Source organism: Leuresthes tenuis, unplaced genomic scaffold (genome assembly GCF_036924035.1).
Source record: "Leuresthes tenuis unplaced genomic scaffold, fLeuTen1.0.hap1 SCAF_5, whole genome shotgun sequence".
In the NCBI taxonomy this organism is placed as follows: domain Eukaryota; kingdom Metazoa; phylum Chordata; class Actinopteri; order Atheriniformes; family Atherinopsidae; genus Leuresthes; species Leuresthes tenuis.
Genome location: NW_027325359.1, coordinates 12308360 through 12333763, shown reverse-complemented (window position 1 = coordinate 12333763; position 25404 = coordinate 12308360). Strand labels below are relative to the sequence as shown.

The following is a 25404-nucleotide window of genomic DNA, read 5'->3' as shown; positions in this document are numbered from 1 at the left end:
TTCGGATTGGATTTCGGCTTAAGGCTTTTTAATTCCGTCTCCAATCTTCACACAAAACATGTGAATTCTGCATATTTCCATGACAACTTGTCAGTTTACTGTTTGTTGAAGACATAACTGTTGTTTAACGTTTGGCCTTTAAGTCAAGCCTCTAGGTAGACAATTGTACCACTGAGTATTTCAAGGACAAGGGTTACTCAGTTGTAAATTGTATGTACTAAGGATCTCAGTTTAACCACATATTTTGTTATTATCTTGTGTGTAATATACAGTGATTTGTTTGCTTTGCAACTCTGTGACAGATTTAATAGGTGGATCACATGGACAGCAGAGAGTAAGATTGGCAATGTAATAATGATAATAATAATAATCGGGCAGGATAGAATTTACCATTTGAAACTGAAATCTTACTTTATTCAAATCCAAAATCTTAATCTCAGATTAAAATTCCCCCAATCCATGATGAAGTTGAAATTGAACTAATTGTACATGCGTTGTTCTGTGTGATGGTTTGTTTGGTCACACGGGTATGTACCAACGTGAGCCAGCGTTTTCAGGAGGTACTGCTGCTGCAGAATAAACACTGTACATGACACAGAGATAAAGATAGTCTAATCAAAGCTAATGATTGTGCAGATTTTCTTCAAAGAGGCTGTAGACAATTCTGCCTGATCAAAAATGTATACTTTAAAATATCAATTTTCGAGCAGATTATACAGATATTGAAATATGAAGGTATTTATTTCAATTCATAGTATATGACTCAATATGACATAATAATTTATTACGGTAATGTTTTTTGTAGTTTATTTATTAAGGCATATCTTAGACAGCTATATATCGAGCTTCGCCTTTATAAAGAGTTTCTCCGTCTTTCGAACAGTCTCAGTTGTCGGTGAGGCCGGCGGGGCGGATCCCACACTAGAGTGAAAGAGAAAATAAAGCAACACAACAATAATAACAACTTGGCCCTTTCGTACATTTCGCTAGCAAGCTCCCCTGTGGATATTTAACAGCAAGGTGGGTGAATGAGCAGTTGCGGTATCGAGGAAACGAGGCTCCCGGCAGGCTGATGGCTAGCACGCGTTGGTGTTGCTATCAGACCAGCAAGCTAGCAGTGCGCGAAGATGCTAAGTCAGTAGTGTGTGCTAACGATAGTGCGGCCAAGGCCGTTTTACCAAAGCTAAGAAAACACCGGTGGGCCTGCTGGACCACAGGAATAACACACAAACGTGTGAACAGAAGCTACACGTTTATAGCCTTTGTAATATAACTACTTTTTGATTTTAGCCCTCCCTCAAGAACAGACACAGTTGGGATGAAAGTTAGCCAGCTGCAATTAAATCAGTATGAGGGCCTACAGATACTGTCTGATTGGCATACTTATTGTGTTACGAAACTATAGCTAACTCTGATGTAAAAATTGTCAGCATCTAGATTGTACTGATAAATCTGGGGTATGTGGTTGTACTGTTTGCTTGTAATGATAAATCACATCTCAACCTACGTATATAGCTCCTAAGTAATACAATATTTCTCCTATAACAGTGTCCACTTTAGTAAATGCATAGTATAGCATAATTTGTTCTTAAACTTAGGATGCAGACGAGAAAAACTTGTCATACAAGTTTAATATCTCGGAGATCTCCACCAAGTATCCGATTATATTCCAACACAATTGATTCCATAACTCAAAGAAACCGTTATGATAAACAGCTAGTAACTGTCGAAGTAAAGTGTGTATCTGTTGTCACTCTTGAAATGGGTTTATTCTGCTGAATAAGATTTCTACATTTAGCTGCTTAAAGCTCATTGTTATAACGTGCACAATAAAGCCAGAGAATGCTGTGGTATTGAAAGCTGAGTCAGGAACCTACTGTGACTGAATTTAGACAATATTCAATGATGTTTGAGTGGAAACATACTTATCTTAAAGAATTGGCCCCTTTCCCCACTGGGTGTAAATGATAGATAATTATTTAGGTGTTTTTAGTTAGTATATTGGCTGATGAGTATTTTCAGTAGCTTGTGGCATTTAATGACCTATCTACAGATAGTTTGGAGAGATGTAACATCGAACTGATTATGTGTTGTTTTTCTAACGTGTCTATGGTTATGATTTAGATCCATCATCATTTTCACTCTTTTTCACTTTTTTTTCCTAGATGCCCTCAGCAATGAATGCAAGTACGACGCTGCAGTCTGCCAGCCCAGAGGTGGGATCCGCTCCAGGTTCAATGGGCAGTTTTTCACTCGGTGGACAGTCCGAAGTATTGAAGCAAGTGCTGTGTGTCATTGATAAGAAGGTCCGCAACATGGAGAAAAAAAAGGTAAGGAATATTTAAATCCTGCTTTCTGAAATTGGCTGGGTGAATTGATAGTTTCAGTACCCTGGGAAAACTACAGCCCTGACAACAAAAATGTAACTATTTAACAGTTTGTAAGTGTTAACTTCCTAATGAATGTTTCATTACAGAGCAAACTGGATGATTATCGGGGAAGGAAGAATAAAGGGGAGGGTCTCAACCAGGACCAGCTGGTGGGTAGACAGAAGCCCTCATCATTCTGCACAAATAATTAAATGATATTTACAAGAATTTGCTTTATATCAATATATATAACCTGTCTCTTTCTTCATCATCTGTTTAGGAGGCCCTCTCAAAATATCAGGAAGTCATGAACAATTTGGAATTTGCCCGAGAGCTGCATAAGACGTTTATTTTATTGGGACAAGATGTAAGGATGATGTCAGTTATCTAAAAATCTTCTCTAACTTACGTCCGTTGTTGCTTTGCCGTAATTCTGCTCTGTGTGATTCAATTGCACAATCGCCAGATTCAGAAGGTGGTGAAGAAGTCTGCACGGCGAGAGCAGCTGCAGCGAGAAGAGGCAGAGCAGAGGAGGATTAAGACGGTTTTGGAGTTACAGTTTGTCCTGGACCGGTTGGGTGATGAAACTGTACGGCAGGACCTGAAGCAGGGAGTCAGTGGCTCGCCGCCGCTGACAGATGGAGACCTCGCAACTTTTGATGAGTTCTACAAGTTGGTGGGACCAGACCGTGATCAAAACGTGAGGTTGGTTCAAGTCATTGGTGTCTGGATCTATCAGAGATGCAAAGCACTTGATCCCCTTTTTTAATATGTAACAAAGGGATCCTGATCGCTTACCTTTGCACTCGCAGGTTGTTTGACCAGTATGACGACGCGTCTGTGCACCTCTGGGACCTGCTGGAAGGGAAGGACAAGGCTGTGGTTGGAACAACATGTAAGTTTGTTTAAAAAATGTGGAAATCCTCATAAAGTTACTATTTGTGTGATTGTCCGTCAGCTTTGGCTAATCATCTCCAAACAAACAAAGCAAATTTAGATGGTGATTCTGCTATTCTTTCAACCATAGTTAAGACGATTGCATCAGATGAAACAATATGTCTTAATTTTTCTTCTTTTCTATATTTTATGTTTCTGCCAATCATACAACAGAAAGCATTAAAGTCAGCTGCCAAATCTACATGGTAGAAATGAGATGCCCTTAAATTTGAGTGTGCCTGTTTCCTTTGTGAGATAGACACCTTGATCAATAGGCCTTTGGCAGCTCTACAGTGAAATAACATTTTACAATTTTGTTTTGTAAAAAAAAAAAAAAAAATAGCATGTGGAGTAAATGTTTGTGTTAGAAAAACAATTCTGAAAAATCACTGCTGCTGGTTTAACAAATGTGAATGACTTTTGCTGTTGTCAACAACAGTGAACCAAGTATTGCTGGGTTTTAGCTTTTAATCTGCAAAACAAGCAATTTGAGGACATAAACTTGGAAAATGGAAACTAATTGTGGTCCTTGTGATATGTGGCAATTGCTGGGAGATAGATCCCTTATTCATCAGCAGTCCTGCAGGTTTTAGCTTAACTGAATTTAACTCGAACAAAGTTTTTTTTAAACTTGAATTACTGGTCAAGTGCGTTGTGTTTGGATGCCAAGCTCGTAGCGCAAATTGTTGGCAGGATACTTCATCCTATTACTGCCGTCGTCGGTAAGCTTTTTATCATGTTGAAGCTGGCAGTAAGTAATTTGTCAAATTCTTTTGAATGGTCCCGAAACTCAAAATAAGGTAACGAATCATTATGAAAACTCTAAACAATATCTTTTTCTTTTTTTGTCAGGAGGTATTGCGGCCATTAGTCAGTCTTAACATGTTAATGTAGCATTTGCTTTGTGTTTTGTTAATGCAGCATGTGTGCAGTGCTGTGATGTGAATAATCAGGGCTCGGGGATATTGGCGTGCTGCATTCTCAGCGGTCTGGTCTGAGGCTTCGCACTGCTGCATTCTGCTTTGGGGCTGAGAGCTGCAGGCTTATCCTGACTCAGCAGCAGGGCAGTGTGCCAGTGGTTGCCCTGTCGCCTGTGGTTCCCCTGGTCAGGTCTTTTGAGCCACAGCAGGATACTGGTGACCCGGTTGAGAATCGGGGTGATCAGAAGGCAGGAGCAGACTTCTTGGCCTGGAGCACCTGGCTGCAAAGGACATGACACTTGCCTGCTTTGCCAAAGGATAAATCTTTGAGTTACCTTGAAGGTTTTCTAACATAAGAGGAACTGCCTCTCATGATTGGTTCAGGATCAGTACAGTGAAGACCTCTTGATATTTAAGCCACCTTGTGGGTCCATATTGAAGTCTTGTAGGAACAGTAACACTGCCATTGTTTTTGTTCATCCTCCTTTAGATTTTCTGTATTTTGTCTCAGCTAGTCAGATGTCCACATTTTGTGGGTTGATTCTGTTCAAACAACATTTGAAAGAAAGGATGCTGTTAGCTTTGGGGGGAATAAAAGCATTGTTGGTGAAATATTGACTTTTTTGTGTGTTGGAGAATGCCTTTAATGATGTAGAGAGATGTGAAGAGGCTTTAACATTGATGTTTTTAAGACTCCAGTTGTATTTGGCTTCGATTGATGCAGAAGATGCATAAAATAACTATTTGAAGAGCTGTAATTAAGATGTTTACTGCACTTGTTCCTTAATAAAGCAACAAACTGTATTTGTAATAGTCATTTAATATGTTATTTGTTAACTTTGGTATATTGAATACTGGTTAGATAGATTAAAAGATACTTTCTTTGCCACTTACAGCTAGTATTATCCCTCATAAGCTCTTTAAATGTGTATCGTGCCTTCACTTTTCAAACTAAATGGTCTGTTATTATTAAAAGCTTATCGAGTAACTGCTCCATAATTGGGACTTTATCAATATTCCGACTGTTTGCTGTCACAGGTTGACGTCCATTAGAAGGCTGACCTTGTTGTTCTCTGTTAGACAAGGCACTGAAAGAGACTTTGGACCAGGTTCTGCTGAGCGGGTACTTTGACCGGATTCCATCTCACCAAAATGGAGTATGTGAGGAGGAGGAAGAGGAAGAACCAGTCGCAGCAGCAGCGGCTGAGTCGTCAGAAGCAGAGGAGCAGACTGTTGATCCAGGTTTCTGACCTTTCTGTGTAGTCATGCTGCATGAAGCTTGCTATTTTTAAAGAGCTAATAGAATCAAGTAATAACAAAATCAGCGCCGCATTCTCTGAATTGTTTTTTACTTTTAGCAGAAACTGCGGTAATTGAAGAGTTCACAGAGGCCATCACAGTGGAAACAACAGAGGTGGGTGAGAGGAGAATATGGTTATTTTATTGTTTCATATTTTTAGCTTAGCTTTGCATTGATATTTCCTTTTTTTCCCTTCCCCCCCCCCCCTTCAGTTTATAAACAGACAGTTCATTCCAGACAGCACTTACAGCGGCAGTGAAAAGGAGCAGGGGGACGAGTGGGCCAGGGATACGGAGGTATGTTACACACCACCTTTTTCTTTTTCTATTCTCATTGCATCTCTTTTTGCATACATTATGTAATCTTGGCTTAAGCATAGAATAGTATGTAGAAAACTCAGTGAAATGTTTGATGTGTGTTGCTGGTCATGTGAGAGATTTGAAGCAGAGTGAGTTTTAGAGCATTGAGTGGATGCAACGTCAGAGAGTAGCATATTGAATTATTGCATTACATTCTATTAACCCATTAGGACTGATGCACATGTTGTATGTCCTTTTCTTGCTTATTGCAACATTGGTGTGCTTCTCCCTTTTAAAGCATGATGCTATCTTAGTGTCTTTCATATATTGACTTTTGAGGATTTTTATTTTGCATCTTTGTCAGAACTAAAGGTTTTAGTGAAGTATTTACAGTTTTTTGTTTTTAAACTTTGCTTGGGTTTTTCAAAGGGCACCGTAGGTCTTAGATCATTTGGAACTTGAGTGCAAGCAGAGGGTGTTATTTTCTGAGACAATATTTAGAGTATATGAAAGACTTCAGCTGCAGTAAAGCTGCTGGTTTCATACAGCAACTATTGTTGCAAGGTGTGACTGAGAGGCTCTTGCTCTTATATGACACCCACATCTTTGTTCCTCTCTCATGTGGAAACACGTTACGCTGCATTCAGGTTAGATATGTCCCTGCATCATAGGATTTTGTCTTTCACGCTTTTACATAGATACAAACAAGCCAAAATAAGTTGTCCGTGGTTGTATCAAATTGCCCACTTGCAGACTTTAACAGGACTTTCCTGTTAAGGTGAATGTAATGTCGGCAGCCATATTTTCAGCAAGTCACGGTGGCGTAAGTAAGTGTAGTGTCACACATGCATGCTGGAGCCAGTAACCAATGTCTTATACCCCTCTGTTGTTGTTGAGTCATAGTATGTTGTTGAGCACAAAGTAATGCACCATTAATGCATGAAGGATTTTTTTTTTTTTTTTTGAGGAAGTGGTGAGTTTCCATGTATACAGGTTCTTCAGTAAGAGCTGATAGCAGATGCTTCTGATCCCTTGTGATAAGTATTCAGGCGGTGATTTACTCTGACTGATGCAGGCTTTTCTGCTTCTGGTATTTTCTTGTCACACTTGTCAGGCTGCCGCTCATGACTAAAATATGTGTGAACTTCTGGTGTAAATATGAAAACACAGGTAGGATTGACTAAGCACGCAACCCCTGTATGTTTCTCCCTGTTCTTCTCCCAGACTGTGGCTGCCTTGCAACAGCAGCAGCCTGTGCAGCCTGCGGCTTCCCCTGTTGCCCTTGAAACCCACCCTATGAACTTATCGTCACCGGTTCCTCCGAGTGATCCCATGGCCCGGAAGCAAGTAGTGCAGGACTTAATGGCACAGATGCAGGGGACTTACAACTTCATGCAGGTGAGGTGGGATTGCTAGGAGAAGAAGAAAAGTACTTATTGTAGTTGATGTACCATGGTACCGATTACTCATGTTCCCAGGACTCCATGTTGGAGTTTGATGGACAGCCCATTGATCCAGCCATTGTATCAGCGCAGCCTATGAAACCCACGCAGAACATGGACGTACCACAGATGGTTTGTCCTCCAGGTATGTTTGAGAAAGAGAGCCACTATTCTGTCATTTGATTTGCAAGTGTGAAGTTAAAAGAAGTCATTGAGCATTCTGACTAATGTCCAATTGTTTTAGTTCACCCCGATTCCCGGCTATCCCAACCCAACTCTATTCCTGTCCAACCTGAGCCTACGCAAGTGAGTGTTCAAATATGAGCATGATGACACATATAGTGTGGACACCAATAGGAAATGGCCTGAAAAATGTGTTGAATCTCTGCCCTTTCTATTCAAAGGTCCCCATTGTTTCCCCAACACCACCCCCCATGTATCAGACCTCACACACGCCAGACCCTCGACCCTCAACAGAGTCCATCGACCCCATCCAGGTAAACCAAGTTATGCACTGGGAAAAAGGAAGGGATTGAAAAGAGCTTTATTAATGAAATAAGAAAAAAAAATCATTGTTCCCCTAATATTACACCTTTTTTTCTTTTTTCTTTTCTTTTTTTAAAAGACCTTTGTTTTGAAAAATGAAACCAAGCTCAATGAAGCTGACAATCGGCCATCTAGACCCACTGTTACCATCTGTTGCCGTCTGTCTCACTTGTCTCTTTGGTGTGTAACTCACAGTCTACTATTTCCATCCCTGTCAGGGTTTTTTTTTTTTGCCGATTCGTCATGTGAAATTGCCATTGAGAAAAATTACTCTGGCTGTTCAACTCTGCAGTGAGCTAGTGTGACTCGAACTGTGTTACTGTTTTTAAATGCTTAATAAAAGCACTTCAGTTGGCTTAAACTGAAATGCAGGTTTTTGAGTCCAAACAATTTGAAATGGCCTCTACGTGAGCTGGAAGTTAGTTATGACCCAGCTTCATACGAACACTGTTTCGTTAAGGTTTTTTTACCTGGCTGAATAATTGCTAGACTCCTGCTTCACTGAGACAACAGAGTTGTGTCCTTTGTGCACGTTTTAAGTTTGCGGTCTGCAGTCGGTGGTTGTCTTTGCCGTTTGTTCGAGAGCAGTCATTTATCCAGATGCTATCGAAGGGAGGAGATGAGCGGGGGGGGCTTTCAGCTTGATGTAAAAGATCCCTATGAGGGGATTGAGTCACAGGAGGACTGGAAAAATATGCCGGCTTCCCTGCGTTGTGATGATAATGAGAGCGTTATGCACTCTCTGTCACTCATGTGATGCGCACATCAGCACGCACCTTTGCCACGTTCCATCTTACTATTTCAGTAGACTCGTGTTAACAATTTGAAAGAAAATAGAGAGAGAACAGACCAAAAATAATCAAATTGGGGATGTATTTCCAAGGTGCACTGGTGCAGAATGTGTCTTACTGGTCCCTGTCTGCAGCTGTGAATATACTAAACATTTTCCAACTAGTCACCATCGTTCATATTCACAGAGATGTGGTGGATTAACAGCAAATGCACTCATGATAGAACTTGTTGCTTTTTATTTTATATTTTTTTCCCCTTTGCAAACATAGTGCTAGCATCACGCCACTTTGCTGCCAATAATTGAACACGCTTCGATTCCATTTGGTACAGGGTTGTCAGCTCTGACACTAGACACACTTGTATGTCTCATGTCGATTTCCAAGGAAAAATCCTACCATTACGGCAGGAAAAAAATGCTCTTTAGAGTCTAGAAGGAGCAGACAATGTTACTATACGCACATGCGTTAACTTTTGCTGTTCTAGTCAATTATTTAACAAGATGAATTCTCAGCAAAAATATGAGTTATTTCCCCCTAAATACCACCCAGGTGACACACTCAGCCAATCAGTGAAGGGCAATATATTGATCCCAGCTCTAAATGCAGTGTGTGTTGTGTCTCCCTTCTACAACAGACTTCCATGTCGTTGTCATCAGAGCAGCCTCCCCCCACCACAGCTCTCCCTCCTGCCTCTCAGACGCAGGTTTTCCAGCCCGTTTCCAAAGCTCCTCACAGCAGTGGCATCAATGTCAACGCAGCTCCATTCCAGTCAATGCAGACAGTAAGGCTGTGATGACACTCACTTCCTGTTTTTTCAGTTAAAGCACCAGAACTGTCTCTTATGTAAAACAAACAAAAACACCTTTTATTGAAACCGTTTAAAGATCAAATGCAAACTCATGGCTGCCTCATCTGATTGGCTGTATGGGTCTGCGCGACATTCATTTCTTTACATGCCAAAGCTGAACAGGGACCCCTCAGCGGTGGTCCGTGTGCAACCCAAAAAACCATCTGCTCTCAAAGCATGCCGAATGCACATTTGGTAGAAAAGTGCATTTTTCTAAAAGTTTCAAATGCGTCACAGAGGAGCGCTCCTCTTTGGTTTCTAAGGGCTCTCTTGTGTTTTATGTTGCATGTGTGGAACATTTTTTTCACATGATTGTGGAGCATTTACAGTTCTCATGCCATTCCACAGCTGCTCCTGGCAATCCTGGAGTGGGATCAAAGCTTAAGTTTACCCAGAGACAGGAGTGTTATTCCTGTTATTTAGATACAACTGTGTGCATGATTAATGGTGAATGAAAGAAACAGAATTACACGAATGGCTTTGATTGGAATAGCTTGTTGAGTCCCAAAGTGTCCTCTCATTACTGTATTTTTGAGTTTGTAGTGGAGCCGCTCCATGCAGTGAGCAGTAGAATTTACAGCTTATGAGCTTGTGACCTTTCCTCTCGTTTTGGCTTCACCACAATGTGGCCTTTGTTCGTTCCTCAGGTGTTCAACTTAAATGCTCCAGTCCCACCAGCTAATGAAACGGAGGCCTTGAACCAGGCCAGCCAGTACCAGAACAGCTACAATCAGGCCTTCAACAGTCAGACACAGCATCCTGTGGAGCAGACGGAGATGCAATCAGAACAGCTACAGTCTGGTGGGCAGATTTTCAGAATACATTTCGTTTGACTGTGACAGAAGTATGACGTGTGGCTAATAAAGGGCACCGAATGTCGTTTTTCTTCTTCAGTAGTTGGTGCCTTCCATCCTCAAGACCAGTCCGGAGGTCATCAGCAGCCTTCCCAGCAGGGCCCAGGCTTTGGCAGACAGTCCTTCTACAACAGCAGAGGCATGCCTCGCGGTGGACCCCGCAACGCCAGGGGCATGATCAACGGCTATCGAGGCACTTCGAATGGATTCAGAGGTTGGCTCACACCCGCTGACACTTTTTTAAAATATGGAATGTCATTCATCTCGGCCAATAACTCTTAAAAAGTAAAATAACACATTTATTTTCCTTTTTTTAATGAGTTATGGTCGTATTCAAACAGTACAAAACGTGTTTGCAGAGAGCGCCATAATTGTTTGTGTATTATATTGTTGGCATATACTGATGCATGCATTTATGGTGTGAACTCTGGGTTTGGTTTGCCATGTGGGCCAAATAATTCTGATCAGAGGGTTATTTGTGTTTTTAAGGTTGTGCTTGCAAAACAGAAATTCTAAAGCAGCTGCCACTGGAGCTTTTTGGCATTACACTAGTTTTTGTTGTCATCTACATTATTTTTAGCAGTGTTAGCACTGAAAGCTTGCCATGCATTTGATTTATACAAAGCATTAAGTGGTGCTGCATGTTAAGTTCAGTTTGCTGCTCTGCTCACACCACGGCTCAAATGACAGGCCAGTATATGGAGCTTTCACTGAACATTAACACCAAGCCATGAGTTGCTTTTGTCCACTTTGTTTTTTCTTTAAGTTCTTTGAAGTTGGCCGTCTCCTTGGTACTGACAAAAGACATAAAGGCCAACTTCACTGCACAGTTTTTAAAGCTGAGATTGCACTGCTTGCTTTAATGAAAAAAAGCACACAGAACCACGACTCTACAGCTAAGGTTTAAACTAGTTGTCATTACAGATGTTGTTGCTCACTTCTAGTGTTTTGATTGGCATGAATCATATTTGAAAAGTGAAGAGAGGGATTGCTGACTTTTAATATTGCAGGTGCATAAGATCCATTGTGCTGGAGGTGGGAGAAAAAAAACTCAGGGTGAGCAGCTGCAGCCATGTAACAGTTTGCATATTCATAGATGCACGCATATTAAATTAAGCCAAGTACTAAAGTCACTGCTTAGCCTTTTTAAGGGTGGATTGTCTTCATTTGAAAAATGAATGTAATCTGGATGAGCAGAGATTTGTTTTCTAAGTTTGATACATTCTAGCACAGGTACTGCTAAAGCCCACCGAGTGCCTTTCAATATATTGTTTTACTGTCACATTTCAGAAGACGTTTGTGCCTGAAAGGGCTCCAGGTCTGAGCTAAGTGTAAGTCTTTGTATTTCCAGGTGGCTACGACGGTTACCGTCCTCCTTTCGCCAACACTTCAAACTCCGGATACGGACAGACTCAGTTCAGCACGCCTCGGGACTACTCAAATGGGAATTATCAGAGGGTATGAGGAAAGCATTGAGTGTCGGCTTTGTTAAAGCACTACTTTCTGCCTGCAGAATTTGATATTTAAAATGTCTCTTTCTTTTATGCTGCTGCTCAAGGACGGTTACCAACCAAACTACAAGCGTGGAGCTGGCCAGGGACCCAGAGGAGTGTCAAGAGGGAGCACTCAAGCAATGCGATCCTGAGATGGCCTTTCATAATGACTGTGACTGAATGACTTGCACCACACTGAAAATTTAAAATTCAAGAATGCATTTTCCCCAGCTCACTCGCGCTCTGTTTTCTTTGTTCTTGATCAGTGGTAATTTTTTCATGTCTCCTTAATCAAAGTGTTGCCTACTTTGATATTTGGAAGTAATAAATACAAAGTTTTTTTATTACTTCATATAAAGTTTTAAAACACAAAGGTAAGCAGTAGACTCAATCATTGGTTTACACAAGCCGTGTGTTTCAATATTCCTGTAAACTTGAAAGAGTTCATAAGTTATTTTTGTTTTTATTAAAAACTGCACCTGCCACTGCTGGTCCAAATCATGGGAGTTTGTTTCCCCTTTCTCTTTTTTATTTTTATTTTTAAAGAAAGATTTTTCCCCTGTCATTTTGGTTCAAAACAAAGCATTTTTGTTCAATGAGCTCCCATTACCTTGTTTGTAAATTGATGTTGCTTCCAGAGTTTCAATAAAGTTGTGTTGCATACCCATGTTTCCCCTTGTAAGTATTTCTTGGCTGTAAAGTCAAATCCAGTTCTTTGGCAGGCAAAATCCTATTTGGTTTGTGCAACCATGGATTATTTTTAGTGTTCAATCAGCAGTTTGTAGATTATTAGCATTTTAATAATTTGGGTTTACGTATTTTATTATCAGGATGAACCTACAACACCCAGAAGTTAAACTTAAATAAATAAGAATTAGAATTGTTATAGGGTACACTAAACATTCAGATGTCAGGGTGTACACACACCTGTGTGTGTGTGTGTGTGTATATAGATATATATAAATTATATATATATATATATACACACACATACAGGTGGCTGCTCAAAAGAAATCCAAGGGAACACTAAAATAACACTTTCTAGATCTCAATGAATGACATATTTCAGTTGAAAATTGTTATTTATTACATAGTGGAATGTGTGGAGAACAAAATAACAAAAATGATCAACATAAATCAAAACTATTATCCCATGGGAAGTCTGGATTTGGAATCACACTTAAAATAAAAGTGGAAAATCTGCTTCAGGCTGATCCAGCTTCAGTGGAAATTCCTCAAGACAAGTAAAAATGAGGCTCAGCACTGTGTGGCCTCCACGTTCCTGTATGACCTCTCTACAACGCCTGGGCATGCGGCGGATGTTCTCCTGAGGGATCTCCTCCCCGACCTGGATTAAAGCATCAGTCACCTCCTGGACAGTGTGGTGCAATGTGGCGTCGGTGGATGGAACGAGACATGATGTCCCAGATGTGCTCAATTGGATTCAGGTCTGGGGAACGGACAGGCCAGTCCATAGCATCAATGCCTTCATCGTGCAGGAACTGCTGACACACTTCAGCCACATGAGGCCTGGCATTGTCATGCATCAGAAGGAACCCAGGACCCACTGCACCAGCATATGGTCTCACAATGGATCTGAGGAGCTCATCCTGGTACCACCTAAGGATGAGGTACATGCACATTAGTGGCCTGCTGGAGGTCATTTTGCACGGCTCTGACAGAGCTCCTCCTGTTCCTCCTCGCACAAAGGAGGAGGGAGTGGTCCTGCTGCTGGGTTGTTGCCCTCTTACGGCCCCCTCCACGTCTCCTGGTATCTCCTCCATGCTCTGGACACTGTGCTGAGAGACACAGCAAACCTTCTTGCCACAGCTCGCATTGATGTGCCATCCTGGATGAGCTGCACTACCTGAGCAACTTCTGTGGGGGGTAGACACCGCCTCATGCTACCTCCAGGGGTGAGAGCACTAACAAAATACAAAAGTGACCAAAACATCAGCCAGAAAGGATGAGAGCAGAGAAATGGTCTGTGGTCACCACCTACACAACCACTCCTTTATAGGGGTTGTCTTGCTAATTGCCTCTCATTTCCACCTGTTGTTGTTACGCCCCTGAAAATAGGGGAGAAATAATTAAGCGAGTGATGTTTCCTCAGCAAGGATTTTACTCAAATGAGTTGAACAAGTATACAAAAATTAACAATCCACAAAAGCAGTAATCTACAGGAAGTATTATCTCTCAGAATTTACACAAATACACAAAAATTAAAACAATACAAGCAGTATTACAGAAATAACCTTGATTTTCAGATAGCTATCACTATTAAATCATGCAATGTCTCTAACTCAGCAAACTTCTAATAAACTCACTTAAAGTACATAAAACATATTGTGCAAATAACACAAAATACATCATGAGGGAAATAACGCATATTCCCCAGATAAGTGAGCACGAGACAAAAGCAATCGATCACAGATTGTACGAGCTGTACAGATCACTGGCAAAAAAGAAACAAACAACAAAGTATACAATATAAAATAAACACTTTTACCAGTTTAACCACCTCATTTTTGGTTATTTTAGATGTTTTAGCCAATCCCATTAAATACTATTTATGAATTTATTTAACTTTTTAATCCCACAGATTTTTTATATTACAACCCATTAAATTACTTATCTCTATTATCACAAAATATATTATTATTTTAGGGTGTCAAAATGTCTGTTGCATTTCCAAAACAGCGGGTGAAATTGATTTACATCCAGTGTTGCTTCCTAACTGGACAGGTTGATTTCACAGAAGTGCGATTGACTTTGTGTTGTTTAAATGTTCCCTTTATTTTTTGAGCAGTGTATATACACATATATATGTGTGTGTATAAATATATATATATATTACTTTACATTACTTGACACATGTTATTATTTCTACAGAAGCGTACTATGAGTGTGTGCATCTGGGATAAAGTGGAAAATATTTTTTCTCCACAAGCAGCATTTGCCTCGTTTCCTGCCAAAAAACTTTTTGAAAAACGTCGCACGGTTTTGACGTCATGCAGGGGTCCTCCATGAGCCGCTGTCTCCACGTGAGTGTATCAACAGCATGATGGCTGGCGTGTAGATTCACTTTAACTTGACTCCTCGGGTATTTTGTAAGATTAAGTCCCTGCCAGTTTAACTTTGATACAAGGTAAAAAGAAACTTTGCTGTTTTATTTTATTTTATTCCACAGTCCTCTGTGCTCGTGTTGTCTGTTGATAGAATAACTCGTCTCGGCTCCGGTGTAGCCTTTTCTTGACATCACTTTGCTGGTAGAACTTTATGGATATGATGCACTGCCGCGCGTGTATTTGCATCTGTGGGATTTTCTAGGTGTGCGCCAGATAAGTTTTAATGTTTCTGTGGCAGGAAGACGATGGCGACAGTCCGCAAAAAGGTAGACAACCGGATTCGGGTCCAGATAGAGAATGGAGTCACTTTGCAGCACCGGACCATGTTTGTAGTGGTGGGAGATCGTGGGAGAGATCAGGTAATCCATCACCTCCCGTTCTCACTGACAAATTGTTTGTTCGATTTGTCATTGTTGTGCGAGTTCCTTCGCTTGCAGCATCAAAACAATCCAGTCTGCCTCTGATCCAGGTTGTGATCCTGCATCACATGCTGTCTAAAGCTGCAGTTAGAGCTCGACCCTCAGTGCTCTGGTGCTACAAGAAAGACTTGGGATTCAGCAGGTGAGTGTTAAAATGACTGAGTGGTGTGGTATGATTCATGTGATTTGAAAAGCAGACAGAGGTTTGACATGTCCAGTATGTCTGAGGCAGCAATCGGAAGAAGCGCATGAGACAGCTGCAGAAGAAGATTAAAACTGGCACACTGAATCTGAACCAGGACGACCCGTTCGAACTCTTCGTCGCTGCCACCAACATCCGCTACTGTTACTATAACGAGACACATAAGATCCTGGGAAACACCTTCGGCATGTGCGTCTTGCAGGTGAGATGACTTTTTTTTTTTTTTTAAATAATTAAAAATAATTCAGAACATCTTTGTTTTCAATCTTAACATCCAGTTGTTTTACTTTTCACACAGGATTTTGAATCTCTCACGCCCAACCTTTTGGCAAGAACTGTTGAGACAGTGGAGGGAGGTGGCATCGTGGTCATTCTGCTCCGGACGATGAACTCCCTCAAGCAGCTGTACACCATGACCATGGTGAGTCTTGATCTTGCTTCATTCCCACACCACACATAGTTTTACTGCTCAGATGCCCTCACAGACCTGTCCCCCCCCCCCCCCCCCCCAGGATGTGCACTCCCGGTACAGGACTGAGGCTCACCAGGATGTGGTCGGCAGGTTCAATGAGAGGTTGGTGTTTCTCTGGCTTTCAGTGAGGATATTTAGTGAATGGGACAAAAATAATTGGGCAATAATTCCACATTTGTGTTTTGTAGGTTCCTTCTGTCTCTCGCTTCTTGCAAAAATTGTGTTGTCATCGACGACCAACTTAACATCCTGCCGATCTCCAGCAACATGGCAAACATCAAGCCAGTCCCTCCAAAGACTCAGGTACCTGTGTTACAGTGGGAACAAAAGAAGAAAGTCGACCATAAGTGTAATGAAATTGAACTTATTTATCAGGTCAAAGTCATTGCTAAAACTGATGCTTGGCTTTTCTGTGCTTTATAATTTTTTTAAATGAAATATTAGTTGGTTGAACAAAGCTCTCTTAAGTAGTAGCTGCAGGCTCTCAAAGACCTTCTGTGGGTCATTTAGACAAAAGAAAAGCACCGTTCACATCCTATTTACTGGTTTTAGTTTGGTTTCCTTGTCCCCTTCAGGAGGATGGTTTGTCTCCTCGAGAGCAGGAGCTGAAGGATCTCAAGGAGTCGCTTCAGGACACTCAGCCTGTTGGCGTGTTGGTGGATTCCTGCAGGACCATGGACCAAGTCAGAGCCTTTTAAATGCTACAAACACATTAGCCGCTCATTAGAATTGCACCAGTCAAATCCACATATGGCTCAACATTTTGAGCGATTTCTGTTTTTTTCCTGGAAAGTGAGTCTGTTAATAATCACGTACCAGTTGTCATTTTTGATGCCTGCGTTGTCCTGTAGGCAAAGGCGGTGCTGAAGTTTATCGAGGCAATATCGGAGAAGACGCTGAGGAGCACCGTGGCTCTGACTGCTGCCCGAGGCCGAGGGAAGTCAGCTGCTATGGGGATGGCTGTTGCTGCAGCTGTGGCTTTTGGGTACAGATCACTCCTTATTGCCACAGCATTTTGCCTCTTCAATTGTCGTCCATCATCGCCAATCATTTCCTGCTCTTATTTTATTTATTTTTTTCTAAATTCAGCTACTCCAACATCTTTGTCACCTCCCCAAGCCCAGACAACCTTCACACCATGTTTGAGTTTGTCTTCAAAGGCTTTGATGCCCTGCAGTATCAGGTAGACGGTGCTAGCATGTTTTCCCCCATTTGGGTCCATCTCTTCACTCTGAGAACGAGCTCCTGACATTCTTGTTTGTTTGCAGGAGCATCTCGACTACGAGATCATCCAGTCTTTGAATCCGGAGTTCAACAAAGCCGTGGTGCGGGTGAACATCTTCAAAGAACATCGCCAGACGATTCAGGTGACTGAGACCGGAAAGCCCGTCTTTACTTTGTCTTATTTGCCATATAAAAAGAAAAAAAAGGGTGAAGCACACACATGTGACCTTTTTCTGTGCCCAACAGTACATCCACCCTGGTGACGCCGTGAAGCTGGGCCAGGCCGAGCTGCTGGTCATCGATGAGGCTGCAGCCATCCCTCTCCCTCTTGTGAAGAAACTGCTGGGACCTTATCTGGTTTTCATGGCCTCCACCATCAACGGGTCAGTAGTAACTATAATCACATTCTTCTTTCATTTAGTCTTTATATGATTGAAGACGCACAGACCGACCACATTTTTGAGAAACGTTGTTACGTAATATGAATTTCAAGCTGAAAAACAGAATCTCAGATCAATGATCCTGCTGATTATTTCTCCTTGTTTTTGCTCCCAAAAATAACTACAATAACTCTTACCGTAATGGACAGTTGTTTGAGGAATTGTTAAACCCTTCAGCTCTCTGCAGTGTGTGTTTAGGGTCTCTGTTTACCTTCTTTATGCAGGTACGAAGGCACCGGGCGCTCTCTTTCCCTCAAACTGATCCAGCAGCTGAGGCAGCAGAGTGCAGACAGTCAGCAGAGCTTGTCGGCGGAGAACAGAAACGCCAACACAGCGAGGCTAGCAGCAGGTAGGCACGTCGCTCTTTTGCTAAACGCACGCTCGGTGTGTGTCTGTCGTCTGAGTGACTGCAGTGTTGCCCGGTCCGTCCACAGCTCGCACTCTCCACGAGGTTTCCCTGCACGAGTCCATTCGGTACGCTCCAGGAGACGCGGTGGAGAAGTGGCTGAATGAGCTGCTCTGCCTCGACTGTCTCAACATTCCCAGGCTCATTTCTGGCTGCCCACTGCCACAGACCTGCGACCTGTATCCTTTTTTTTTTTTCATTTATCTGCCATTAATTTCCATTAATACTTGTTTCATGTGTAAAAATGTTGAAAATGGAAATGCGTCCATCACTAAAGAGAAGCTCTTAGGCAGGAAATCGGCAAATTCACACATCATTCAGACAAAGCTTTTGGATTTTGGAATAAATACGGTAATGTTTAGTTGTTTGTGAGGTTCCCAAATGAATGCAGTTTTATTACCGCTGATGCTCCTGTGGTTTGATATTACCGCCATGATGATGTAACAAACTTTGTCATCTGAAGTTTTGTTTTTTCCTCTTTGGAAATCCTACATTTTCATTCAGTTTAGCTTAGCTTCAGATGGCCTGTAGCAGATCCCTCCTTCCGCTGAGAGTGACGCACTCGTACCCGCAGTGCTACAAGTTGTATCTCATGTCATGTTTGTCCTTAATCAACGCTGTCCAGATATTATGTCAACAGAGACACACTCTTCTGTTACCACAAAGCATCTGAGGCTTTTCTCCAAAGGCTGATGGCTCTCTACGTGGCATCGCACTACAAGGTGATATTTATTACCTTACCAACACTGAGCTTAATATCCCACGGACCACCTGTTGTGGACTCTGTGTGTCGGTTTGCTGACTCTTTGATCCGTCCGTTTCCAGAATTCTCCCAACGACCTGCAGATGCTGTCCGATGCTCCGGCCCATCACCTCTTCTGCCTCCTGCCACCAGTCCCTCCCACACAGAACTCCCTGCCTGAGGTCCTCGCTGTGGTGCAGGTATTGTATGACACAAATTAAAGTGCAGCCCAATCACTAAGAGTTTGATTTTTTTTTTTTAATTTTTTTATTGCAGACCAGATTTTCATTTTGACTTGTACGTGTCTTCTTTGTCCGGCCCCTCAGGTATGTCTCGAGGGGGAAATATCAAGGCAGTCCATCCTTAACAGTCTGTCCAGAGGGAAGAAGGCCTCAGGGGACCTCATTCCTTGGACTGTTTCAGAACAGGTAGTCACTGTTTGCTAAGCTTTCGACCAAATCATTGAAGCTTGTGTTTTTACAGTCCAAACGATTCAATTCTCTGCTCTAACCTTCAGTTTCAAGACCCGGAGTTTGGCAGCCTGTCTGGAGGCAGAGTGGTGCGGATAGCTGTCAACCCAGACTACCAAGGGGTAAGAGTTCCTGTTTTTAACTGAACTGGCTGTGGCGTACTGCTCCGGTTCAACTGAAGGCCCTTAGCCTGAGGAAATGGGAGCCATTTTATTTTTCATGACTTGACGAGTGTCGGCCTGTCCCACAGATGGGCTACGGCTCGAGGGCTCTTCAGCTGTTGCAGATGTACTACGAGGGCAAGTTTCCCACCATGGATGAGAGCACGCACTCAAACCACACCGAAATCACCCCTGTCAGCAGCGAGGTAAGACGGAGCGCTCCCAGTAACATCTGGCTGCATGCATACGTCCGGTCTGACGGATCTGCTCGTTTTCCAGGCTGTGAGTCTGCTGGAGGAGGTGATCACGCCGCGTAAAGAGCTCCCTCCTCTGCTGCTGAAGCTCAGTGAGAGGAGAGCAGAGCGGCTGGACTATTTAGGGGTCTCCTATGGCCTCACTGCACAGCTGCTCAAGTGAGTTTGAATGTGAAGAAAGAGGGAGATGTTTTGAATTTCAGAGAGTTAAAAGTTATTTAACGCTGTTTGTAAATTGTCAGGTTCTGGAAGAAAGCGGGTTATAGTCCTGTCTACTTAAGACAAACTCCTGTAAGTATTATTGTTTAGCCAGCGTTTTGTGTTTCTGTGTCGTGTTGTCATCGCTCTTATTTTAGCTTCTTCTTTTTTTAAATGTAGAATGACCTGACCGGAGAGCACTCTTGTGTGATGCTGAAAGAGCTGAATACAGACGACTCCCCGGGGCAGAGCCAGTGGCTGTCAGCCTTCTGGAAAGGTGAATTTGGCTGCTCTACCTGAGCACTGGTTTGTGTCGTCCCATTGCTCTGCTCCTAAGTAGTTTTTTTTATTTTTTTATTTTGTTCTCCTCAGATTTCCGCCGGCGCTTCCTGGCTCTGCTTTCTTACCAGTTCAGCAGTTTCCATCCGAGCTTGGCACTCAGTATTTTGCAGAATAAGAAGTCCAAGGAGGAGGCCGGCAGTAAGACTTCTCAAACTTTACGCCTTACAGAGTAAAACGATGTGTGTCAACACGCCTGACCTGACTCCTCTCTGATCTCAACAGCTCTCAGTAGCTCCGAGCTGGCGGCGCATTTCACCCCCTACGATCTCAAACGCCTGGAGCTGTACTCAAGGAGCATGGTGGACTACCACCTCATCATGGACCTCATCCCAGCGGTGGCACGCATGTTCTTTCTGAAGCAGCTCGGTGACACCTCCCTCTCAGCAGCTCAGTGTGTAGGTTTCCCCTGACGTTTACCGTCCCTTTTTCTCTAAAGCATTTCGCTTTAGATATTGATTGGCTGACTGTTCTTCTCCAGGCTCTACTGCTCGGAATAGGACTGCAGCACAAGTCCGTGGAGCAGCTAGAAAAGGAAATCGAGCTCCCGGGCTCCCAGCTCATGGGCCTCTTCAACCGCCTCATCCGAAAATTTGTGCAAGTGAGTCGACTACAGTACTGAATCGTATTAGAAAGAGCCTAAGATGAACCTGCGATTTATACGGCTCCAGTCACCTCAGTGCTTTATCGGGTTCATTCTTTCTGTACTAGGTGTACACCAGCATCCAGGAAAAAGATATTGAAGCTGAGATGGCAGCCACTAAAGATGTTACCATGGAGCCCACTGTCAGGAGCCTTAATGAAGATCTGGTACGTGAACTTTTTTTTTTTTTTAAGTTTTAAAAATGTTTAAAACATTCAATAATCAGCTAAAATTTTCAGTTAAATATGAGAGAAAATGGCTGTCGTGTAAAAACCAAACAGACATCTGATACCTACTGGAGTTAGCATGTTAGCCTCCTTGCAAGCAGCCTGACTCACTTTATACTCCATGTGTTAACAGTAAAATCTGTGCTTTTATCGTCTTGCTGCTGTAGTCTTGCTCATCATAAAGCCAATCAGCACGTGCTTTTTTAAATTTTTTTTTATTGAAACTGTCATTTTCTCCTTTGTCTGCGGTAAAAGTCACTCACCATCACTCATAGGAACAGATTGCAGGATATGTTGTTGGTGTGTGGCAAAATTGCTTATAGGGAAGCATCATTTAGCATTTGAACCGAAACTGCCACCACTTAGAGACTATTCATACAGTTCAGACATAAACTTGAGCTCCGACGTTGTAAGAGTCGCGATTCCATATTTCAGCAAAATGTTTACTTTTCACGTCTTAATGGAATTTTTAAAGGCGTTTGACGCTAAATGCATTTTGTTCATTGACAGAATGATGCCGCGAAAGAGTTTGAGGAGAGACACAAGAAGGATCTGGAAAAAGTAAAGGAAATGGACCTGGAAGAGTGAGTTTGAGGCTGGAAGGGTGGGCTTGTTTTGCGTTTTTGAGTCGAGTCTTTATCGCGATTTTCTTTGTTTCAGATACAAGATCCGTGGAGATGATGAGGAGTGGGACCAGGTGCTGAAGAAAGCGGGGAACACGGCTATCGTTAGCATCAAAAGGTGCGGTGGGCACTCAGAATATTGACAAGGCGGAAGTGCACTGTTTGGTTGTTGTGGAAGTTTTTTTTTTTCTAAATTTGTCTCATTTCCAACAGTGACAAGAAGAGGAAATGGGAAGGGGGGGACGCTATAGCGAGCAATGGGGCTCCTCAGCATGGGAAGTCGAAGAAGAAGGAGCTCCAGCATGGAAAATTCAAGAAGAACAAGGACAGACATGGAAAATTTGGAAAGAAGGCGTGACAGATGAGAGCGCTGCAGTGACGGGACTGCATGGATTTTCTTGGACTCGCTTGCAGACTCTGAGGTGTACCCACAGTGGTTATCCTTCTTATTTAGATTATTCTTTCCCTGCTCCTCAGAGGGGGAACGCTGCACAACAACTTTGTTTCTAATATGTTCTGTGAAACCCTGCAAATCAACAGAAAATACCACACTTCAGGCTCGATGTATTAAATAAGTCTTTTACTTTTAGTTTGTCTTTGGGCTGTCATTTCTATACATAATTGTAAAAAGTTGATGGAGAGTTTTCTCTTCTCCAAACTAAAACCTGAGGTATATGATTGGGCTCTAAGCCCCACCGAGCAGGTCACTTGAACACCTGACAATGTAGATCATTCCACCTCTGTCTGAGCCGCTGTTTCACAGCTTCTTCTGCGAAGATGGAGTCTATGGCCCGCTGGGAGAGCTTCCACACATCCTCACGACTGAGGCCGAACGTGGACGCGGCCAGCTGATATTCCTGAGACAAGTCTGTACAAAAGACTCCTTTATCATCGGTCTGTAACCAGACAAAGAAAAAAAACAACCATTCAAGGCTTATCTTTGACACATTTTTTTCAGGAGAGGAGTTTTACAGGGAGAAAACTTACACAAAGCACACACGGATGTCCAAGCTGGTACCAGTATTTGAAGTGATGCTGGGAGTAACACGGCACAGTTTGTCCTTTAACGTTCGATGTCAGGCAAAGCTCTGCAAGAAAACAAAGCAGGATATCGGACTTGTGTCATCTCAGTGCTCTCCACACACTATTTCCGAGCTCAGTCTCACCCAGCGGTATGTTGTTCTTCACCACTTTGTCAACAAGGCTTTGAGAACCACCCATTTCAGGATGTAAGAAGGTTCCATGACCGATCCTGTCGGGAGGAAGATTCAACAGCAAATCTGACTCCTCCAGCTGCGATGGAACCTGGAATCACGTTTGTTGTAACATACGACGTTGTTCTTACACATAATGAGGCTTAAGATAAAAGATAACAATATGAAACGATCATACCTCGGAGAGATGCAGTGACAACTTCAGTCCACAGTTTCTGGCCCTCTCTAAAGCAGGAAGAAGGTCTTTGCCGTGGCCCACCTTCAAACAAAAGCTACATCAGTATCACAACATATTCCCACATAAATTACCAAGTGACATTTCCATCCTGATAGTTAATGATACCTGATATGGAAGAAGGTGGCAGGTAAAAAATTAAAATAAATACAGTGATGCATCAAAATACATAAAAATACACTATTTATAATAACACAGTAATACTTGAGTCCATTCACCAGATGAAAAGGTATGTAAATGATTATCATCAGGCCTTTTTAATTTTTTAAGCATATAAGAAAAAATGTTTTGCATTCAAACAGCAAAACTACACTGAGCACAAAGGGTTTTGATTTCCTGAAATTCAGCTAAACTTCTCCATTGCTAGTGGCATGACGCTGTAACTTACTAAAACCAATTCAGTGTTTTTTTTGGGGCATTTTCGCGCGAGCCCCAACATTCCTACAAACCGTTGGATCTCCGCTGAGGTCGATTCCCACCACCAAACCATCAGATGACAGCATAAACTCTTCAGCCAGCTTCACCGTCTCCATGGCAACCTCAGTCCCATTCCTGCGGTCAATGGCCACCAGAAACCTTTAGGATAAATAACGTTTAATGTCATGCGCTGCTGCACTCTCCAGGAACAGACTGGACTTGTTGTTCTCTGCTGCTGTAGGAGGTGCACCTACCTGACATCAATGTCCACTCCATTGTTTTTACACTGCTGGATGGCTCCGATGACAGTCTCAATATAACTCTTTTTAGTTAATCCTAGGAAAAACAAAAAAAAGAGAGTATGAATCTGTAAACTGTTGGAACAACCCTGACCATAAACCATCCAATCAAAACACCTTTCACCATGTTGACTTTCCTACCTGTAGTTTTCTCCTCTCTTGGAGTACTTCTGAGCTCCAAATATCTGACGCCATCGGCTGCAAACTCCCTGATAACATCCGTAGCCACCTGAACAGAAAACAAAATTATCTGTTGCAGCTACTCGGGGGGGAGAAAAGAAAGCAACATGTTTAACTGAGAGCTGGTTCTCACCATCTGGATATCCTCCTCCGTATCCACCAGTTTATGGATTACCTTGAAGACCTCAAAGCATCTGCAGACATGTGAGCCAGTGAAACTGTCATTTTACTGAATTTTCTTTAAACCATTTACAAGATGAAACACTCTGTGGAGGAACAGCTGGTCCAATCCACGTATCCTTTATAAACAATACTGACACAAAATACAGATGTACTGTCTGCTTTCCAGATCACAGGGACACCAGTTCTTTTGCATTATTTGTGGTTGCTGCTTTTTAATTCTATCTTTTTTACTCAAAAGAAGCATTCGTTGAGTTCACGAAAAGAAAATGTCCACATATAATCATTAAAATGAGGTTTTCTGTTTAAAAGTTGTCTTGTTTTTTCTCTTATCGTGTCTGGCGTCGTTCAGGACTTTGGACAACTTGTGTTTAAATGTCTTAAATGAATAAACTAAGAAAAAAATGTGATTGTAAAATGTGGCAATTTAAGATCAATAACTTACACAGATATACAGTATATTTTCGTAGATTAACATCACAATAAAAAAAATACTTCAACGTGCAATATTTCAAGGAGGTAATCAAAATATAATCGAGAAACCTTTGGTAACGAAGCTATGATCCGTTTACACATTTCTTCAAATTAAATCCGGGATGATGATGGTTACTTATTCGTAATCTGATAATAATCTGACTACATCAGCTACCGCCGTGTATTTCAGTCTGAGTTTCATATTAAAGTGTGAATAGATAACAGACGCACTCATCCAGAGTCCTACGTTGACCCTTTCCGATGGCCGTCATGCTGTGCTCGATGTTGAGATGCGGCTTCCGGCTGATGAGCCTCTCGATGGTTTGGAAGCTCACTGAGCCGTTGAGGTGCGCGTGGAGCTCCTGGCGACAGCAAAACGATGACGTTAGGCAAAAAAAAAAAGTCAGCCAACACCAGCTTTAACTGCAGTTACCCCCTCATGAACTCCTTCAAAGTCCTTCTCTTCAGAACAACTGTCATTACGTCACACAGTTCACTTACCACCTTCGGCAGCTCTCGATAAAAGGAGTCATCTCCATCCATCACGAAGTAAAACACGACCTCGGGTGGGTGCTTGGGCTTTGTCGGTCCGTCCTGATTTCGTTGACACCAACCTGCTGCTGTGTTCAGTCTACATTTTCCTGACGCACCACGTCGTGC

General features: G+C 42.3%; 3 protein-coding genes across 7 annotated transcripts; 2 read left to right on the top strand and 1 right to left on the bottom strand.

The window, feature by feature from the left end:
- The first annotated feature begins 874 nt into the window (after positions 1-874).
- caprin1b (cell cycle associated protein 1b) lies at positions 875-12460 on the top strand. Of its 5 annotated transcripts, none has more exons than XM_072386082.1 (18): positions 875-1020; positions 2166-2330; positions 2477-2539; positions 2650-2736; positions 2836-3074; positions 3182-3264; positions 5306-5467; positions 5587-5639; positions 5738-5821; positions 7049-7222; positions 7303-7411; positions 7511-7572; positions 7671-7763; positions 9238-9384; positions 10098-10251; positions 10348-10518; positions 11656-11762; positions 11863-12460. In XM_072386082.1, the coding sequence occupies exons 2-18, from the start codon at positions 2166-2168 to the stop codon at positions 11947-11949; spliced, it is 2040 nt and encodes a 679-aa protein (XP_072242183.1). In that variant the 5' UTR covers positions 875-1020; the 3' UTR covers positions 11950-12460. The 5 variants fall into 5 exon arrangements, with proteins under 5 accessions (XP_072242183.1, XP_072242180.1, XP_072242181.1 ...); XM_072386079.1 differs by having other exon boundaries at positions 10345-10518; XM_072386080.1 differs by having other exon boundaries at positions 5584-5639.
- A 2356-nt stretch (positions 12461-14816) lies between these two features.
- Positions 14817-22332, top strand: nat10 (N-acetyltransferase 10). The gene is made up of 29 exons (XM_072386076.1): positions 14817-14945; positions 15164-15284; positions 15395-15486; positions 15577-15748; positions 15845-15967; positions 16059-16120; positions 16207-16321; positions 16594-16701; positions 16870-17003; positions 17108-17201; positions 17287-17385; positions 17489-17625; positions 17907-18031; positions 18117-18267; positions 18714-18810; positions 18914-19030; positions 19157-19258; positions 19348-19422; positions 19551-19667; positions 19741-19874; positions 19958-20006; positions 20094-20190; positions 20286-20393; positions 20478-20650; positions 20734-20853; positions 20964-21062; positions 21633-21706; positions 21783-21863; positions 21959-22332. The coding sequence occupies exons 2-29, from the start codon at positions 15171-15173 to the stop codon at positions 22101-22103; spliced, it is 3114 nt and encodes a 1037-aa protein (XP_072242177.1). The 5' UTR covers positions 14817-14945; positions 15164-15170; the 3' UTR covers positions 22104-22332.
- mapda (N6-Methyl-AMP deaminase) lies at positions 22216-25386 on the bottom strand. Its single transcript, XM_072386077.1, has 10 exons — positions 25246-25386; positions 24976-25106; positions 24224-24284; positions 24052-24139; positions 23866-23947; positions 23644-23770; positions 23138-23218; positions 22912-23050; positions 22733-22833; positions 22216-22641 (listed from the first exon to the last, which is right to left on the bottom strand). Exons 1-10 carry the CDS (start codon positions 25285-25287, stop codon positions 22450-22452), a joined length of 1044 nt encoding a protein of 347 aa, XP_072242178.1. The 5' UTR covers positions 25288-25386; the 3' UTR covers positions 22216-22449.
- Positions 25387-25404: the final 18 nt, after the last annotated feature.

Bases quoted from the DNA above. Each gene is read 5' to 3' on its own strand.
- nat10 (XM_072386076.1), top strand. From the start codon at position 15,171: ATGGCGACAGTCCGCAAAAAGGTAGACAACCGGATTCGGGTCCAGATA. The intron at 20,191-20,285 runs GTGAATTTGGCT...TGTTCTCCTCAG, and splicing joins GCTGTCAGCCTTCTGGAAAG to ATTTCCGCCGGCGCTTCCTG. The intron at 20,854-20,963 runs GTGAGTCGACTA...TTTCTGTACTAG, and splicing joins TCATCCGAAAATTTGTGCAA to GTGTACACCAGCATCCAGGA.
- caprin1b (XM_072386078.1), top strand. From the start codon at position 2,166: ATGCCCTCAGCAATGAATGCAAGTACGACGCTGCAGTCTGCCAGCCCA. The intron at 3,075-3,181 runs GTTGGTTCAAGT...TTGCACTCGCAG, and splicing joins GACCGTGATCAAAACGTGAG to GTTGTTTGACCAGTATGACG. The intron at 5,468-5,583 runs GTTTCTGACCTT...TTTTACTTTTAG, and splicing joins GGAGCAGACTGTTGATCCAG to CAGAAACTGCGGTAATTGAA.
- mapda (XM_072386077.1), bottom strand. From the start codon at position 25,287: ATGGATGGAGATGACTCCTTTTATCGAGAGCTGCCGAAGGTG. The intron at 23,771-23,865 runs GTAGGTGCACCT...TTTATCCTAAAG, and splicing joins GGAGTGGACATTGATGTCAG to GTTTCTGGTGGCCATTGACC. The intron at 22,642-22,732 runs GTAAGTTTTCTC...GTCTGGTTACAG, and splicing joins GACATCCGTGTGTGCTTTGT to ACCGATGATAAAGGAGTCTT.